The 17,624-nt window shown below is 53.7% G+C and overlaps 1 protein-coding gene across 13 annotated transcripts in view; it reads right to left on the reverse strand.

Annotated features, from left to right (window-relative positions):
• The window catches only part of SNED1 (sushi, nidogen and EGF like domains 1), an 80,228-nt gene that overhangs the window by 45,960 nt on the left and 16,644 nt on the right, over positions 1-17,624 (reverse strand). For 12 of the 13 annotated variants that reach the window (XM_070489186.1, XM_070489185.1, XM_070489187.1 and 9 more), the window contains exons 2-7: positions 11,072-11,359; positions 7,570-7,710; positions 6,680-6,842; positions 3,649-3,774; positions 3,242-3,355; positions 92-205 (exon numbers count right to left, since the gene is read on the reverse strand). In XM_070489186.1, coding sequence (XP_070345287.1) covers positions 92-205; positions 3,242-3,355; positions 3,649-3,774; positions 6,680-6,842; positions 7,570-7,710; positions 11,072-11,359 — 946 coding nt within the window. The remainder of the gene's footprint in view (positions 1-91; positions 206-3,241; positions 3,356-3,648; positions 3,775-6,679; positions 6,843-7,569; positions 7,711-11,071; positions 11,360-17,624) is intronic. The other variant, XM_070489182.1, reaches the window with a different exon arrangement.

Here is a 17,624-nt window from a genome sequence, read left to right on the forward strand (position 1 = left end):
CTGCATCTGGTGTCTGGTCAGGCAGGAGCCTCTTCCTCTCTCAGTACCACCCCTGCCCATGCCCTTCCATGCCCAAGGGCAGGCCACTCACCCGTCTCGCAGGCTGCACCCGTGTAGCCGGCCTGGCACACGCACACTGCAGAGCTGCCCTCCACCTGGCACTGGCCACCATTCTCACACTCTTTGGCATCACATGGAGACTGTGCTACAAGTGCAGAGGGGTAGAAGGCCATTGGACTCCTGGCTGTGGTGGCCCCTGGGGAATCCCACTGAGCCCCACTCCTGATGCCTCTCTGGCTGCAGCTCAGGTGGATCTGGCCATCTCTGGAGTGTGTCAGGCTGTGGGGCGGGGGGGTCTGACCAACACAGTCCTGACCCACTGGCCACTGATGGCTCATCTGTATTGGGTTTATTTCAGCAGACCTGGGGTGGAAGGAGGGTGTGCATGTGCTGGGTGGGGGGCACAGGGGTGAATTGGACCCAGATCCCGCCCTCCTGGGTAGTTCTTACCCTAAGCTGACTGTGACAAGAACTGTTGTTGCAGAACGGGATTCTGGGGCACTGGCTAGAGAGATTCTTCCCAGCTGGGGGGGGGACAACACAGCCTGTGATGGACAGTTGAAGGGTGTGCAGTGCCCACGGGTGCAGGAGGAGCCTGAATGGTCCTGGGGTGAGGGGCTGAGGTGAGGGAGGTGCAGGGATGGCTGGTACAAAGAGACTCAGACCACAGGCAGAGTGTGAGTGAGCTGAGGTGGAGCCCGCCTCTGTCTGCCCTCCGACCTGCCCTTCGACTGGGATGCTGGCCTCTCTGACTCCCCATTGTCCACTGGCCCATGCGCCCTAGCTCCCCTCTTCTGGATTCTGGCAGCAGAGCCAGGTAGTGGGGGGACACCACCTTCCCCCAGCTACATCCCGTGTCCTGCTGCCAGCTCATTCCAAAAACAGCTTAATACACATGGCGACTTCAGCATTATGGTAGAGGAAGTTGTTCCCTTTGTCTCTCCCCTCTAAGTTACAACCAATTGGACATCCACTGACCAACAGAGGATTCCTTATACAGCGCAAGAGGACACCTGAGGGATCCATGCATCTATATATCTGAAGGTGGGTGGACTGGACTCCTGGGAGGCAGTGGAACTAGGAGAGCAGCCCCCTAATCCCTGGCAGCAGCGATCCGAGGCACGGATCCTCACCCCGGCGTGCACGCCTGTGAGCGGTCGCTGCAAGAGTAGAAACAGCAGGTGCCATAGCTTGTGTGACTGTGAGTGGATGCAGCAGGAGCAAAAACAATACGTGTCCCTGCCTGTCCCCCAGTAGATCTGGCCCGCGCGTCTGTGAGCACATGCTGTGGGGAAGGAAAAACGGTGTGGCCTGCTCCCTGCCTACCTCCTAGCACATCCAGTGCATGTGCCTCCTCACCCTCCCCCACAGTAGGCAGGTTTTTCTAACAGTGGGGACAGTATACAAAACTCAGATCTTACTGGCTGGGGCAGGGCACCCTGACCTGAGTTTTCAAAACACCCTGGCTAGCACCAGAGACCAGAGGCTACACAGTGATCAGCAACAACGATCTCTCCCTGCTTAGCCCCTGCTCCCCTCAGCAGTGGCAGTTGTAACCTGCAACCAGAGGCTTCAGGAACCACAGCAGAACCTGTGAACCAGCCCCCAGTGGCAGCATCCCTGACACAAGCTCCACCAGCAGCAGGGGCTGCATACAAGTCCCCAGGCCCCTGGTGGTGACAGGAACACCCAGAACCCCTGGCAGCAGTGCAGCCAGCACCCCCAGGCAACCTGGGAGCAGCAGTGTGGGTGATGCACAGGGCAGCAGCATCTGAGCCTGTGGAGAGCTTCCGGAAGCCAGTGGAGGAACATGAGACCCAGGTGACCCTGGAAGCAGCAGAAGTGCTCACAGCCTGGTGACCCTGGTGGTGACACCTGAGACTGCAGCAACATCGTAAGTGGCAAGGCCTCAGCAACCCCAGAGGCACAAGCAGTACAAGGAGGGCAGGGATGACACCTCTGGCAGAGGCAGTGGAGGGTGAAAAGTGCAGGCTCTCACATACAACCAGAAGCAGCTCAGAATCAAAGTAACCAGAGCCTCACCCAAATAAGAAAGGTGTTTACTACCACAGATGCGCCGGCAGAGGATCAGTTCAAGTGCCATGAAGAACTCTAGTAACACGGCAGAACAGAGAGAACGTCAACTCTCCAGGAGCCAAACCTTAAGTCACAGAAGACTACAGTATAACTGACAGGAAATTCACAAACGCTGTCGTGAAGAAGTTCTATGAGTTAAAAGAAAACTCAGAAAGACAGTTCAGGGAGCTCAGGAATAAAATTAGTGAACAGAAGGAGACTGAAACTCTAAAAAAAACCAAACCGAACAGAAATTCTGGAGATGAAGAACACAATTAATGAGATGAAAAATAATGTAAAACGTGTTAAAAATAGAGCAGACCATGTGGAGGAGCGAATTCATGAGCTCAAAGATAGAAACCAAGAAATGATTCAGGTGGAGGAAGAGAGAGAACTAAGATTTTTTTAAAAAATGAAGAAATTCTTTGTGCTGTATCTGACTCAATTAGGAAAAGTAACATAAGGATTATAGGTTTCCCAGAAGGAGAAGAGTGGGGGAAAGGAGCAGAGAGCTTGTTCAAAGAAATAATAGCTGAGAACTTCCCAAACCTGGGGAAGGAACTGGACATGCAAGTACATGAAGCTAACAGAACTCCTAATTACATCAATACAAAAAGACGCTCTCCAAGGCATATAATATTACAACTGTCAAAAGTCAATGACAAAGAAAGAACATTAAAGGCGGCAAGAGAGAAGAAAGTTACCTACAAAGGGACCCCCAACAGGCTTTCAGTGGATTTCTCAGCAGAAACCCTACAGGCTAGGAGAGAGTAGAATGATATATTCAAAATACTGAAAGACAAAAACAGCTCAGTACAGGAACCAGATGGCTCTCCAGAATGTGCAGCCCTCCCTGAAGTCATGGGGGGCCAGTGGGAGGAAGATAGGGGAGGGCCTGCCGCCCCAGGAGTTGTGGAGGCACTCCAGTGTCTGACAGCACATCGTGACCCCTGACTCCCAGACCCCAACTCCACCAGAGAGCAGGGCTGGGTGCCTGTAGGGGAGGGGAGACTCGGGGGGAGCAGCACGCACTCCCTGGTCAGACTGGACCGTCCTGGCAGCCCTGCAGCCAGTGGGACTGTGGGCCTGGGCAGGTGCCTCTTACCTGTCTCACAGGTGGGTCCCTCGAAGCCAGCTGGACACTGGCAGTTGAAGCTGTTGACGCCATGTGTGCAGGTCCCCCCGTTCCGACAGGGGTCAGAAGCACACTCGTCCACGTCTGAAACACAGGCAGGCTGGGCCTCAGTGGAGGAAGCCAGGCTGGGGAGGAGCTGCCACGGTTGACGGTGCCTCCTGGGCCTCCCTCCTGGGGTGGGCAGCTCAGACGGGGCAGCTATAGCACTTGCCCACCATGCTCACCGTCACTGAGCCACTGCATTTGTCCCCCCCAGAGGTGCCCCACACACGTCACCCACACCATGGGGACAGAGGCTCTTGGGGCTACTGGAAGTGCGTGCAGTGTTCCTCCAGAGCCCACGGCCTCCAGGTGGGTGGTCCCATCAGCAAACTCACCCAGGTGGCACCTCTTCCCCGTGAAGCCTGAGAGGCAGGAGCAGGTGTAGGAAGGGTTGCCCGTGACACAGTCATCGATGCACTTGCCGCCGTTGAGGCACGGGCGCAGGGCCAGGCACACGGAGGCTGCGGGCACAGGGAGAAGTGGAACCATCACCCCCTTCCCTCCCTTGACCCAAAGGATCCATCTCCGAGGAATCACTGTGTAGTCCCAGTGTATAGGGTTTCATTCGCCCGTGTGCACAGGGGCGCCCAGTGTGACTGTCTGCTGTCTGCCTGCATTTCCTGTTGATGTTTCATCCCTACATTGTGACTCTGGCTCCTGTGAAGGGCAGGCTTCCCCAGAATCCTTTACACCTGAAGTACCTGCTTATTCCTTTAATCCATCAACTTCCAGACTTGTCTGAGGGCTAACAAGGCGCAGGGACCTGAGGATGCCCAGCAACACAGCTCCTTAAGGGAACAATGTCCACAGATGTGGAAGAGGGGGGTCCCTGTGTGGAAACCAGACACAGCGGGCTGGGGAGCGCTCAGACCCTCCTGGGGGTGTTTGCAGTCTGGTCCCATCGCTGCCTCAGACAGTTATAGAAACTTGAGCGCGCCCAGCCACCCCTCCGGGTTTTCCTGTGTGTAAAGTGAGGGGCCTGCACTCAGCTATTGAAGCTGGTGTTTCTCCAAGCATGCCCACCAGCCAGCGAGGGCCTCCTGGGGTCCCTGAGGGCCACATGACACCCACACCCAGGCCCTCTAGGACAGACAGCCTGTAGAGCTTGGCTCTTGGGGCCCTAACCCTCCAGAGAAGCAAGGCTCCTGAAATCTGCAATTAATAAGCACAAATTGGCAGGTGACTGGAGTGTCCCAGGCTCAGATCTCCTGTTACTAGGAGGACCAAAGGGAGTCCTGGTGTGATGTCAATGGGGGATGGGACACTCCCAGAATGATCCTGTGGCCCAGAACACCATCAAGGCTGTGGGTGTCTTTTGGGATTGTTGCTGCTCCTTGCCTGTACTATTCCATTCACTTAGCCACACTGTCACTCAGTTGGCCATGGTTTGGCTGCCTTGGTTGTGGTGGCTGTCAGCATGAGTCCTGTTTCTGGACCAGCCTTTCTCAGGAGCTGGAATTTCAGATGTGGATGCACTGCCTCTCAGATGTAAACTGACCCTCCCTTCCTGGTAAGCCAATGTGTATGTAACCCCCATACTGACGTACACAAGCTCCATCTCCTGGACTTGCTGTGTGGCGGTGGAGACACAGAGGCTGGCCTCTCCTCCACAGCACCATGGCCCTGAGGGCCTCCGTGCCTGCAAGTCTGGAGGGCCCAGGAGTGTCTCCTCCATCCCCTCCCCCAGAGGCCTGGGACAATGGGGAGAAGCACCTCCACATGGAAAAGAGGTCTCTGAGGGACTGGCTGGACCCTCTTCTGAAGACCGCACTCCTCAGGGTCACAGCCTGCAGCCTCTGCAGGGGAGCACCTGACCACACCTGTACCAACAGCTGCTCACGCCAGACCCCACCTGCCCCATACCTGCACCTGCACCCACACCTGTACCCACACCTGCACCTGCACGTCACCCACATCTACTCACACCAGTCTCCACCTGCACCCATACCTGCAGCTACACCTGCACCACACCTGCTCATACCAGTCCCCACCTGCCCCCACTTGCACCCACACCCGCTCGCCCTAGTCCACATCTGCACCCATACCTTATTCCTCAACTACAACCCAAGCCCCTGGACACTGGTAGGTGACAAGCAACAAGACCTCTCTGTTGCCCACTCAGAGAAGTGGCTGTCAGAATGGCGTCCCCACTCCCAAACCACTACTGCCCAGAGCCCAGGTGGGCAGAGCAGGAGGCCTGTCCGGACTGGCCCGGGGCTGCTGGAGGGCTTGTGCTCTCAGGTGCCTCCTTTGCCTCTCTGAGGGAGGGAGTGAAATCACTGGTTCCTGGGCTGGTGTCCCTGTGAGTCCCCCACCCTGTCAGTTCCAGTGACTCTCCGTTCAGTGCTCGGATCCCCAGGCCTCTCTCCCTGCGGCTCCAATCCCAGTCCTCGGGGATTCTTCTGGCCCTGAGCGTGGGCTGGTGCAGGCACAGGCCTTCCCTGCCAGGCCCCTGCTCCGGGTGCGCGCCTGCTCCCTGGCCATTCTGGATGAATTCCACCTGCGCCAGGTTTGCTCCTGGGACTTGGTGTTTGGGAGAAGCAGCCTCTCTCAGTGGCCTCTGTCCCCATGTGGGTAGGTGGGGAGGCCGCAGGGCAGGTCTCAGCACTGGCCTCACTGGGGCCCCAGGCTTGGCAGGGCGTGTGACCAGCAGCCCTCAGCAGAGTGGCTAAATCGATTATTTGACACCCCCTTCCTTCATTTATAAGCAGCAATGCTTCCGCAGGGACTTGCCCAGGGCCACACAGCAGGAAGGATAGGGAATGCGTTCTTCTGCGGCCAGTCCGGGCTGTTCCCACAGCCCAGTGCCCGGCCCTGGGATAGACCCTCCAACTACTTGCTGTGCGTTCTGGGCCGGAAGGACCGCCGGTGCCTGGGATCCCTGGGCGTCTCCCTCCTGTCGGGCAGATGCCCGGGTTGTCAAACAAGCACCAAATCCCACCAAGCAGCAAGCCCACAGGAGGAATGGGGAAGTGGGGTGAAAAGAGCGCCTGCCTCCCAGGAGTCCTGGGGGTCACGGGAGGCGGCCGGGGGGCCCCTCCCCGCCTAGGAAGAAGGCTGGGCGGGAATGCGTGGAGAGCGTCGGCTGCAGGCCCCGAGGAGAGGCGACCCCGCTCCTCCCGTCTACACCGCAAACCGTGGCGTCCAGCGGATCCTCCTCCCGAGAGCGGAGGCAGGAAGAGCTCCCAGCAGGCGACTGAAGCTCACAGTCGAGCCGGGGCTGGCCCAGGTTCAGGGGGCCTGGGGCGGGGCTGGCGCCAAGTGCCCCTCCCCTCCCCGCACAGCCCGCTCCGCCCCCAGCATCCCGCCCCCTCCCAAGCCCCATCCCTCCCCCGCCGCCCTGAGCCGCTCGCTCAGTCCTCTTACTTGTATGGCCGCAGCCCCCCACGCGCACCTGGGCATCATCGATTCTGAACGCCCAGCGCCCGGGCACGCCCACGTTGGTGGTGGTCTCTACCTCCGCCATGTCCGCTGTGCGCGAGCCGGGGATGCTGAAGTAGCGCCGCCCATCACCCGCATTGAAGCCGGCCTTGGGTGAGGGGGGGAGAGAGTGGGGTGCAGGTGCAGGCTGAGTCCGCAGGTCTCCCTAAAATTCCTGAGACCCACCTCCCCTGGGATGGCCAGAGTCAAAGAGATCATGGAAGACGACTTGTAAGCCTGAGAGCTCTACAGATGTTCCAGGTATCCTGGCCACCTCACCATGTTGTCCCTGTGGGAGTCAGCGGCCTCCCAGCCAGATCTGACCTGAACCAACAGTTCCCAAGCCAAGGACATTGTGAGACCCTGGCACCCCCTTCCCCCCCCACCTATACCTGCAGCGGCTCACTGCTGGGCTTCTGGACCTCCCCTAGGGTCCAGGGGCAAATGTGACCTCAGGAGAAAGTAGATGGCCAGGAGGTTGGGGGGCAGGGTGTATGCACAGCTGGAAGAAGGACTTGTTGGCCCTGGGCGTTTGTGCTTGGCCACCCCTCCAAACCTGGCCCTCCAGCCACAGGCCAGGCCAGGTCAGACCCTGGTGCAGTCAGTACACACAGAACCAAGGCATCTGTTCCTGCTGCAGCTGGCTCTGCAGGGCCGGGGCAGTGTGGGTCAGGGCAAAGGTGCTTGTGGCCCGAGGATGTTTTAGTGATTCTGGGCTGGGAGAGGCCTCCCAGCACCTCACACTGGCCTCTGCACAGTACTGGGTGTGGGGGAGGGATGTCAGCCTGCCCCATCAGCTCATGACAGTCCTGGCAGTCGGGAGCAGGGGCCCCTACCTGGGCCGCGATGCCCCCCAGGCCACTGGAGTCACCCCCGCTGCTGGCATGCGTGCCTGTGGTCCATGTGATAGACTCATAGTTGAAGATGGTGAAGGAGAACTTGCCGTCCGTGATGAGCACAGTCTGGAACGTGTTGACCTGCCGAGGAGGGGGCCCTGAACGGGGTCCTGTGCCCCTCATCCCTGCTCCAAGGCCCTGCCCCGTCTACCATCCCCACCCACACTGTCATCATCCACTGACCCCGCATCTGTCTCCCCAACAGACGGTCAGCCACAGGGCAGGACCTCAATGGCCTTGTCCTGCATCCTCCGCTGTGTCCCCAGTGCCTGAGGCCACAGCACAGGCCAGTGCCCCAACCCCAGTAACTGTTGCCTGGCGAGTGAGTGAAGCCCCCTGAGGGGCCTGTGGGGGCCCATGGATGCCAGGAGCAGACACTGTCCCCTAGTTAGTGCGTTCTTGGCCAGATCCACCAAACTGCCTCATGTGAAACAAACAAAAATGTAAAGAGTAAAAGGGAGAAAATAAAAAGAGGAGTCAAGGAAAAGCAGTTTTTAAGAATTAGGTTTTATGGTTTTCATGGAATTCGATCCCAGGAAAATATTAGTGGGTAGTGTATATAAGAGATGCTGGTTCAGGTTGGGTGAAGGGCGGGATTGTTTAAGAATGATCTTGGGACAAATAGGAACTCTGAAAAACAATGAAATTAGAGCTTTATATCACTCAGGAAAAGAAATCCCAAATCCAGTAAGGTTGTGGGTGAAACCATCCAAGTCCTGGAATAAAATAGAGGCAAATTCATAGAGCATCTCAGGGCATAGCATCTGTTAACCACAAAAACCACAAAGGAGATTTATACATTTGACTACAAAAACTTCTGAATACAAAAGAGTGACATAAGCTCAAACCACATGACAAGGAGTAAAGAGAAAAATGTATTTATAACAAATGTGGCAAATAAAACTGTTAATGTCCTTAACTCAAGAAGAACTTCTGCAGGTCAATAAGAAAAAGACCAAAAAGATTACAGAAAAGTTGGCAAAGGGTGTGAACAGATACATCACAGTAGAATACAGTTAGTGATAGTAACTAGGACAAATTCAGCATCACTAGAAATCACAGATGCAGAAGTTAAAAAAAGACTTTCCTTTTTGCCTGTATAGCTGTCAAGGAAGGAAAATGATGGTGTGTTCTGCAGGGGTGCAGGGAGACAGGCATTTCTGAATTTGGCTTTTGCAAGTGTGAGCGGGCATACTTTTGTGGGGAAATTGGAATTCTGCAGGCATTAATCTCCCTCCTAGAGACTGACGACCTCACCAGCACCTCGGGACTGCGTGTCAGGGCACCCTGCAACAGAGGTGGCAGCTAATTGTAGCGTCTAGGTGCTGGCCAACTCAGGGCTGGCCACCAGGCACTGCAAATGATGGGAGATCTAAGGTCTATCTTCTTATGTAACAGTGAACAATGGGGAAAGCGAGCGCTCTCAAGGAAGGCAAACCCAGTGCCAGTACCCTGAAGACAACAAGGACACGATGGCCATAAGGCGGAGTGGTGGACATGTCCAGGGCTGGGTGGGGAGGGGACAGGACTATGGTCAGCAAGGCCAGCGGTGGGGCTTTGTGAGCTGGTGAGGTCCAGATGTTTGAGGCTTAACTGTCACTTTCTGTTAATCAACCTGCTCCCAGAGGGGCCGCGGAAAGGGCTTTCAACCCAAACTTCCAACCCAAACTCAGAATTCTGATTCCTTGTCTTACAAGAATGTGTTGTCCAGATAATCTTTTATAACCGACATCTCGGGTTTGAAAACAGTAGAAGAATGTTAAGGTTTCCCCTGTCAACTGAGGAGGGGCTCTGGGCACCTCCTTCCTCCCAGGCACAAGGGTAGTGGATAAAGTGACTCTGCAGAAGGGAAATAATAATTTTTAAAATGATGAAGAAGAACATATAAGAATGAGGAAAATGCCCATAAGACCGCCGAGTGAAAAAAACACTCACAAAACAGCATGTTCTTGGCGGTTCTATTTATTTTGTAAAGTGTGGGTCAATTTATGCTGGGAAATGTTTAATGGGAGTTCTCTCTCGGTAGTGGAACGATAGATTCTTTTTACCCTTTTCGTTACAAAGTTGTTTCCGTTACAAATTGATGATAAGAAAAAACAAAACTTACAAAATATTAGTGGGCTATGTATGAGCGGAAGTTCACTAATGTGAAAATTTATTTGTAGTAATGTTTACAGAAAAAGCCCATCTTCCCTGCTTCACTGTCACACTCCTTTTAAAAACACCAACAGTGAATGCCTCTTTCTCACATGGTGCCTGGCTAACTAGCTTGCTCTCTTTCTCTTTCTTTTTCGTTTGGCTGCTGGAGAGCTCAGAGTTGTGAGCGTCCGTTCTCTTGGCACATCCCTCCCTCCGGCCTTCTTCCCACCTGCATTGTTTCCCCGAGCCCCCTTGCTGGGGGCCCGGCTTCATCTCCAGATGCCCGCTGGGCATGGCCACCTCAGCATATCCAGGAGGGATTGTTTCACTTGCATCCCCAGACCCTGAGTACAGGCCTCACTTGTCCCCACTCCCTGCCCACCCCAGCATGCATGACGGGAAACCAGGCACTGCCCTTGGTTGCTCTGTCTCTCCCCCTGCAGTGCAGTGTCTTGTCACATCCACCCCTAATGGCTGCTCTGAGCCATCCAGTTCCTCCAGCTCCAGAGCCCCATGTGGCTGAGCTACCACCCTCTGGCTTGCACAGCAGTCTCAGGGAGAGCCCCCCGCTGCTGGCTGGGCCGTGCCTGGCATCTTAGTGTGCCCCATCAGAGAGACATGTCCTGTCTGCTCTGTCCAGGGCTGTCTCCCCAGTGCCTAGAACACTGCCCGCTCCCTAGAGGTGCCCTGATAAACATCTGTTAAATGCTGAACAAGCGGCTCTGGAAAGGTTGCTTGGCCCCCAGGCCTCTTCTCTAGGGAGCTACCCTCTGTCTTGTGCCCGGTGGGGACCCAGTGCCCAGGGCAGGCCTGGCCATCGTAGGTGCTCAGCAAACTCATCTGCCACCAGAGGGGGAAGCCGCTGTCCTCTTTGGGGGGGGATCCGCCCCCCAACCCCCAAACTCACCACGCTGGGCAACGTAGCCAATTATTCTCAAGTTTACATTTTTGTGATGTTTGGCATTATCAAGGAATGAAGTGTAAAACAGAATACACTTCTTGTTTAACCTTCTTAGTACTGAGCTGTTTCAGTGGAAACCCTGCTGACACATAATGTCTGAATCTCCCCAGTGTGTGAACTCCTGGACTGGGGCATTTGGCATTTTCCTGGAGGCAGGTGGCTTCCAGGAGGCCTGGGGAGGGTCAAGGCTCTGTCCTCCTCCAACCGGGCTCTGTGTCCCTGGCTGAGTGACTTCCCTCCCTAAGCCTGTCTTCCCCTGACCCACCTCAGCAAGGCGGGGGCCCTGGAGGGAGACCCTGGGCCCCAGCTGGATGTCCTCCCTTCCCCAGGACAAAAACTCACGGGGGAGGAGGGGCTGCCTCCAAAGAAGGTCACGCGGTACCAGGTGGCTACGAAAGCCCAGGTGGCGGAGAAGCCCGGGAGCTCGGGGAAGTAGCGCCTGACGTCCTCCGTGGCTCTGCGCAGCGTGGCTGGGTCGGTGGCCTCCCGGTAGTACACGTCCCCTGCTCGCCGGTTGTCCACATCCGCCCAGAAGGCTGCCACCACGCAGCGGTCCTTGGCGATGGGGAAGGCCACTGGGGTGAACTGAGAAACCTCCTTCAGGAAGGAGATGATCCCGTTATTGTTCACCTGTCAGGGCAGAAAGCCAGAGGGGGACCTCTGGGGGCTGTGGGCGGGCAGGTGAACCGGCGGCCTCCCCTAGCCTCCTTCCCCAGGTGCCCTCTGAGGGCAAGCTGGCCTTGGGCAGGGCATCTTCAGATGACCTGACAGTTCCTGGTCCCTGATATGGGACCCCTTGGCCGGTTCCATCCCCTCCTGGACAGGCCATGTGCTCAGGGCACAGGCTCTGACCTGTTTGCTGTACCCAATGCCCTGCAGAGTGCCTGGCCCTGGGCTGCTGCCATGGAGACAGGGTGTCCCCAGCTCCTCAGTCCACTCTAGCCAGGGGCCTTGGAGGGCAGGGCAGAGTCCCAGCCTTGGAGCCAGGTCTGGAACGGTGAGCGGGAGGCATGCGAGCTGGGGTGAGGGGAGGAGCACCCGCAGAGCAGAGGCAGGATGGGCAAGGCCTAGCATGGTCAGGGGAGGCTGGAAGGGTCTCAGTGGCCAGGTGGGGGGCAGGATGGGGGCTCTGTGCTCAGGACTCCAGGCAGTGGGAGCCCCAGAATGCTCCTGCACAGAGGAGGAGGAACCGCATCTCAGCAGTCAGACACAACTGGTTCCAACCCCAACCCTGCCACTCACTGACTGTGCAACCACGAGGCAAGGCAGCCTTGGCCTCTCTGTGCTCTGGTGTTTTACCTGTAAGCAGGGCTAACACTGGTTCTGGCCTCACAGGTGCTGGGCAGGGTTGAGTGAGTTAATGATCACAGGGCCAGGCTCTAGAATGTCATGATTCCCTCCTAGAAGACTGTGGTCAGACTGTGCTTTTAGAAAAGACCCTTTTGACTTCCCCTTCGGGTGAGGGCAGGCTCTGTAATCCAGACCAAGAAAAAGGCGGGTATATACACCTGTCTTCTTAAAGGCACCAAAGAGTGAATGAGTGAGTAGGGGAGTTTTGATTCCAAATTAAGGACAAGGAGAGACTGGAGCTGAGCCCCACATCTGCAGACTTAGAAGCAACAGCTGTCATTTTAGTAGGCTCATGGAGGGAAGGAGAGAGAGACGGCAAAGCTCAGAGCTGGCTCCAGGCAGGAGCCTAATAAAGCCCCACATTCAGCTGGGACCTCTAAGGCTTCCCCTCACAGTCAGGGTGACCCCAAAGTACACAGTCCTTGTGCAGACCTACATTCCACCTGCCCATTCCCTGAGCAATCCAGGGCACCTCGAGCCTGGAACTTGGACTAAGGTGTTTCCTGCTGGGTAGCATCCCTGGGTTCCAGGCAGAAGCAAAGAAAAACCCTCTATGGGGCAAGACGGCATCATCTTAGGCCTCAAGTCATTACTATAAGTAATTTTTCAAAGACAAAATCTAGGACACAGTCAAAGATAATCAGTCACACAAGGAAGCAGGACACCACTACCAGGAATAAGAGAAGCGTCAGATATTGGAATCTCAGACACAGACTATAAAATCACTGTTACTATGTTCAAAGAAAGAAAATGCAAGCTTTAAAATTTCATCAATAGCCAAAACAATCTTGAGAAAGAAGAATAAAGCTGGAGGACTCACACTTCCTGATTTCAAAACTTACCACAAAGCTGCAGTACTGAAAACAGTGTGGTACTGACATAAGGACAGACAGATAGACCAACGGAATAGAATTGAGAGCCCAGATATAAACTCTCACATAGATGGTCAATGATTTTTGACAAGGGTGCCAAGACCACTTGATAGGGAAAGAAAGTCTTTTCAACAAATGGTGTCGGGAAAACTGGACATCCACGTGCAAAATAATGAAGTTGGACCCTTATCTGATACTATATACAAAGACTAACTCGAAATGGATCAAAGACCTAAACATAAAAGCTAAAAATATAAAACTCAGAAGAAAACACAGGACAAAAGCTTCACGACATTGACTTTGGCAATAATTTCTTGGATGTGACACTAAAGGCACAGGCAACAAAAGAAAAAAAATAGACAAACGGGAGTTCATAAAAATTAAAGACATTTTGTGCATCAAAAGACAATATCAACACAGTAAAAAGGCAACATACAGAAGAGGAGAAAATATTTGCAAGTCATATATCTCATAAGGGATTAATATCCAGGATATATAGAGAACTCCTACAACTTAACCACAACAAAAACCCAAACCACCCGATTAAAAAATGGGCAAGGACTTGAATAGACACTTCCCCAAAGAAGATATACAAATGGCCAATGAGTACATGAAAAGATGCTCAACCTCAGTAATCACTAGGGAAATGCAAATCAAAGCCACAATGAGCTACCACTTCATGCCCATTAGGATGGCTGCTGTCAAAAAGCTAGAAAATAACAAGGGTTGATGAGGATGTGGAAAAGCTGGAACCCTTGTGCACTGTTGGCGGGAGTGTAGGATGGTGCAGACACTGTGGAAAACAGTTGGCAGTTTCTCAAATAATTACAAATAGAATTACCGTATGATCCAGCAGTTCCACTTCTGGGTATATATCTGTGTCAGTCTACTAGGGCCACTGTAACAAAATACCACAGACTGAGGGGCTTAAGCAACAGAAATTTATTTTCTCACAATTCTGGAGGCTAGAAGTCCAAGATCAAGCTCAAAGTCCAGCCATCAGGGTTGGCTGCTGGTGAGGCCTCTTTTTCTGGCTTGTAGACGGCTGCCTTGCTGTGTCCGCACATGGCCTTTTCTCAGTGTGCACGAGAGGAGGGAGAGAAATCTCTGGTGTCTCTTCCTCTTCCTCCTGGATTAGGGCCCACCCTATGACCTCATTTAAGCTTAATTACCTCCCTAAAGGCCTCATCTCCAAACAGAGTCACGTTGGGGGTTAGGACTTCAACACAGGAATCTGGAGCGGGGGGACACAATTCAGTCCACAACAATGCTCAAAAGAATTGAAGGCAGGGTCTTGAAAAGACATCTGTACACCCATGTTCATAGGAGCATTATTGACAACAGCCAAAAGGTAGAAGCAAGTCAAGTTCCATCAATGCATGCATGAATAAGCAACACGTGGTCTAACCATAGAATGGAATATTATTCAGCCTTAAAGAGGAAAGAAATTCTGACATGCTAAAACATGGATGAAACTTGAGGACATTATGCAAAGTGAAATAAGCCACTCACAAAGGGGAAAATATTGTGTGATTTCACTTTATTTGAGATGCCTAGAGTCATCAAATTCATAGAGACAGAAAGTAGAGTGGTGGCTTCCCGGGGGCGGGGGCGGGGAAATGGGGAGTTAATGTGTAAGAGGGACAGAGTTTCAGTTTTGCAAGATGAAAAGAGTTCTGGAGATGGCTGGCAGTGATGGCTGCACAACACAAATGTCCTTAATACCACTGAACTGTCTACTTAAAAATGGTTAAGATGTGGGGCTGGCCCAGTGGCGCAGTGGTTAAGTTCGCACATTCCACTTCTCGGCGGCGCGGGGTTAGCCATTTCAGATCCTGGGTGCGGACATGGCGCCGCTTGGCAAAAGCCATGCTGTGGTAGGTGTCCCACATATAAAGTAGAGGAAGATGGACATGGATGTTAGCTCAGGGCCAGTCTTCCTCAGCAAAAAGAGGAGGATTGGCAGGAGTTAGCTCAGGGCTAATCTTCCTCAAAAAAAAAAAAAAGAAAAGAAAAAAAGGTTAAGATGGTAAGTTTTGTATTATGTGTGTTTTCTACAATACAGAAAATTGATTAAAAAAAAGACTGGATGAAAAAATCATTAGGGATGGAAATTGTTTTTTAAAAAGCCACTTTAAAGAATAGAAATTATATCACTAAAACTAAATAAGTAACAGAAATTAAGAAGTGACTAGACAGATTTAAGAGTAAATTTGGTGCAATTAAAGAAAGAATTAGTGAACTGGAACCAGAAGACGGTCAGAAGAAACTATCCCAAATTTAGAACAGAGACAAAAGGTGGAACCAACCCATGTGTCCATCAACTAATGAGTGGATAAATAAAACTAAATGGAATATTAATTGGCAATAAAAAGAAATGAAGCACTGACACATGCTACAACAGGAATGAACCTTGGAAACATTATCCTGAGTGAAAGAAGGCAGCTGCAAACGCCGTGTGAGTCCATTTATACAAAATGTGCAGAATAGGCAAATCCATAGAAATTAGATTAGTGATTGCCTGGGTGGGGATGAACTAGGGGGTTGGAGGGTGACAACTAAGGGGTGTAGCGTTTCTTTTAGGGGTAAGAAAAATGTTCTAAAATTGATTGTGGTGATGGATGTAGCAGGTGAATTATATGTTATGTGGATTATATCTCAATAAAGGGAAAGGAAGTCAGGTAGGCAGGCAGGAAGGAAGGAGGGAGGGAAGGCGGGCAGGTAGGTGACCTCTGGATGGGGGAAGTACACAGGAAGCACAGGGGCCTGGGCATCAACCTGGAGCTAAAGGCTAAAAGAGGAAGACAGCCTCCCCCATGCCTGCCATCCCCCCACTGCCTGCGCTCCCAGAGGCAAAAGCACGGTCCCTGACTCACAAGCTGGGCTCCCATAGGAGAAGCTTGTGGGTAGGATTAGGGCCACGTGGCCTCTGTGTCTGCATGTTCCTCCAGGAAGTGTCTGAGGTCCTTTCAGGGACCACTCAGTTGAGAGGTAAGAAGAGACTACTGAGTTTGGAGTCAGGACGGGCACAGCTGAAGCTGAGGCATTTCCCAGTCCAGCAGCGCCCCCTGCCTGAGGTAGGGCCCAGCTACACCCCGTTTAAAAGTTGGGGCGCCCCTGGCCGCCAGTGAGAGCTTGTAGAAGCTGAGGGTGACTCTCCAGCTGATATCCCCTTTGGGGTGGGTCGACCTGAACTTGAGCACTGACAAGGGAAGGGCCCAGAGCGGTGGGTGGCCAAATGGAGATAGCGTAGACAGGAAGTTATCTCAGTTTTACACAAGAAGGTGGCAGCTACCCCTGGGGGCGCTTTGTCTCCCACTCCAGCGCCCGAAGCGAAGCCACTGGCTGAGTGGGCCCTCGAGTCACAGAAGGTCCCCTAAAAGCCAGCCTGGTTTGCTGATGGTCCAGCTAGGCTGGACCCGATGGTGTCCACTGGGCGGCAGCAGCCGTCCAGTCCAAAGGCCGACTGGGGAAGTGGGGAAGGGCAGCACTGGAAGCCGTCACCGGCCGTCAAGGGTGCCCATAAGGACCAGACAGGCCAGAGTCCTGCTGACCTTTGGGGTGCTGCAAACGGTCTAGTAGGGGTGAACTGACTGTTCCGTGAGACCAGATAGTAAATATTTTTGGTCTGTGGACCACATACGGTCTCTATCGCATGTTCTTCTGTTATTTCTTTGTTTTTACAGCCTTTGAAAATATAAACATTCTTAGCTCACAGGCCATACACACCAGGCCTTGGGCCAGGCTCTGTGGGCTGTTCCCGTGGACTCCTGGTCTGGTTTTGTAAATAAAGGTTGTGGGAACACAGCCACACCCATACATTCACATACCGTCTGTGGCTGCTCAGAGTTGCGTATTGAGGCAGCCCTTATGGCCTGAAAGGCCAAAAATGTTCACGACCTGGCCCTCTACAGAAAAAGCCCACCAGGCCCCATCCACTGCCAGCTCCGCCACGTGGGAGAGCCCAGCCTGGCTGACTAAGGATGCCCGTCTTGGGGGCCACTAATGTGGGAACAAACTGGGGCCACTGCTTAGATAGTCTGGGTCACTGCAGGTGCCCATGGGGCAGGCACTCTCTGATGAGACTAAAGGGGACCCAGCCTTTCCTGGATCCCTCCGCATACCAGAAATGGCAACGCAGCCATCACCATGGCCCCAGCGAAAGAAAAGGGCTCTGTGCTACTGATGCAAAAGCCATGACCTCTGCCAAGTGGTTCCCACAGGAATCAGCCTGTCCATCTCACTGCGAGAGACTTCTGACCCTGCCCAGGCCCACCACTGGGGTCTCATTATTCCAGGTGATGGTGCTGCTGTTCCAGCCTGAACAGCCCACTAGGCCACAGCACTGCCACCCTGACAACTTCCTGGACCATTTGCGTCTGACAGTGATGGGCTCTTTATCTCAAAGGCCACTTCACAGTGGGTGGTAGTCAAGTGTCCAGTGAACATCCCACGCCCCCACCATCCTGAGGCACCTGGTATTGCCGAGCCCGGATCAGCCTTCCCCAAAAGCAGCTCTGAGACCTCTGCCTCTGCTGCCTGCCCCACATGCCGTGGCCAGGCGGTTTGCTCACTGAACATGCCCATTCTCAGAAAGAGTTCATCTCCTCTTGGCCGCCCTCTGGGTGATGACCAGGACAAAAGGGAGGGGAGGATAAGGGGTTACGGAGGCC

This window comes from Equus asinus, chromosome 19, assembly GCF_041296235.1.
Source record: "Equus asinus isolate D_3611 breed Donkey chromosome 19, EquAss-T2T_v2, whole genome shotgun sequence".
NCBI classification, from domain to species: domain Eukaryota; kingdom Metazoa; phylum Chordata; class Mammalia; order Perissodactyla; family Equidae; genus Equus; species Equus asinus.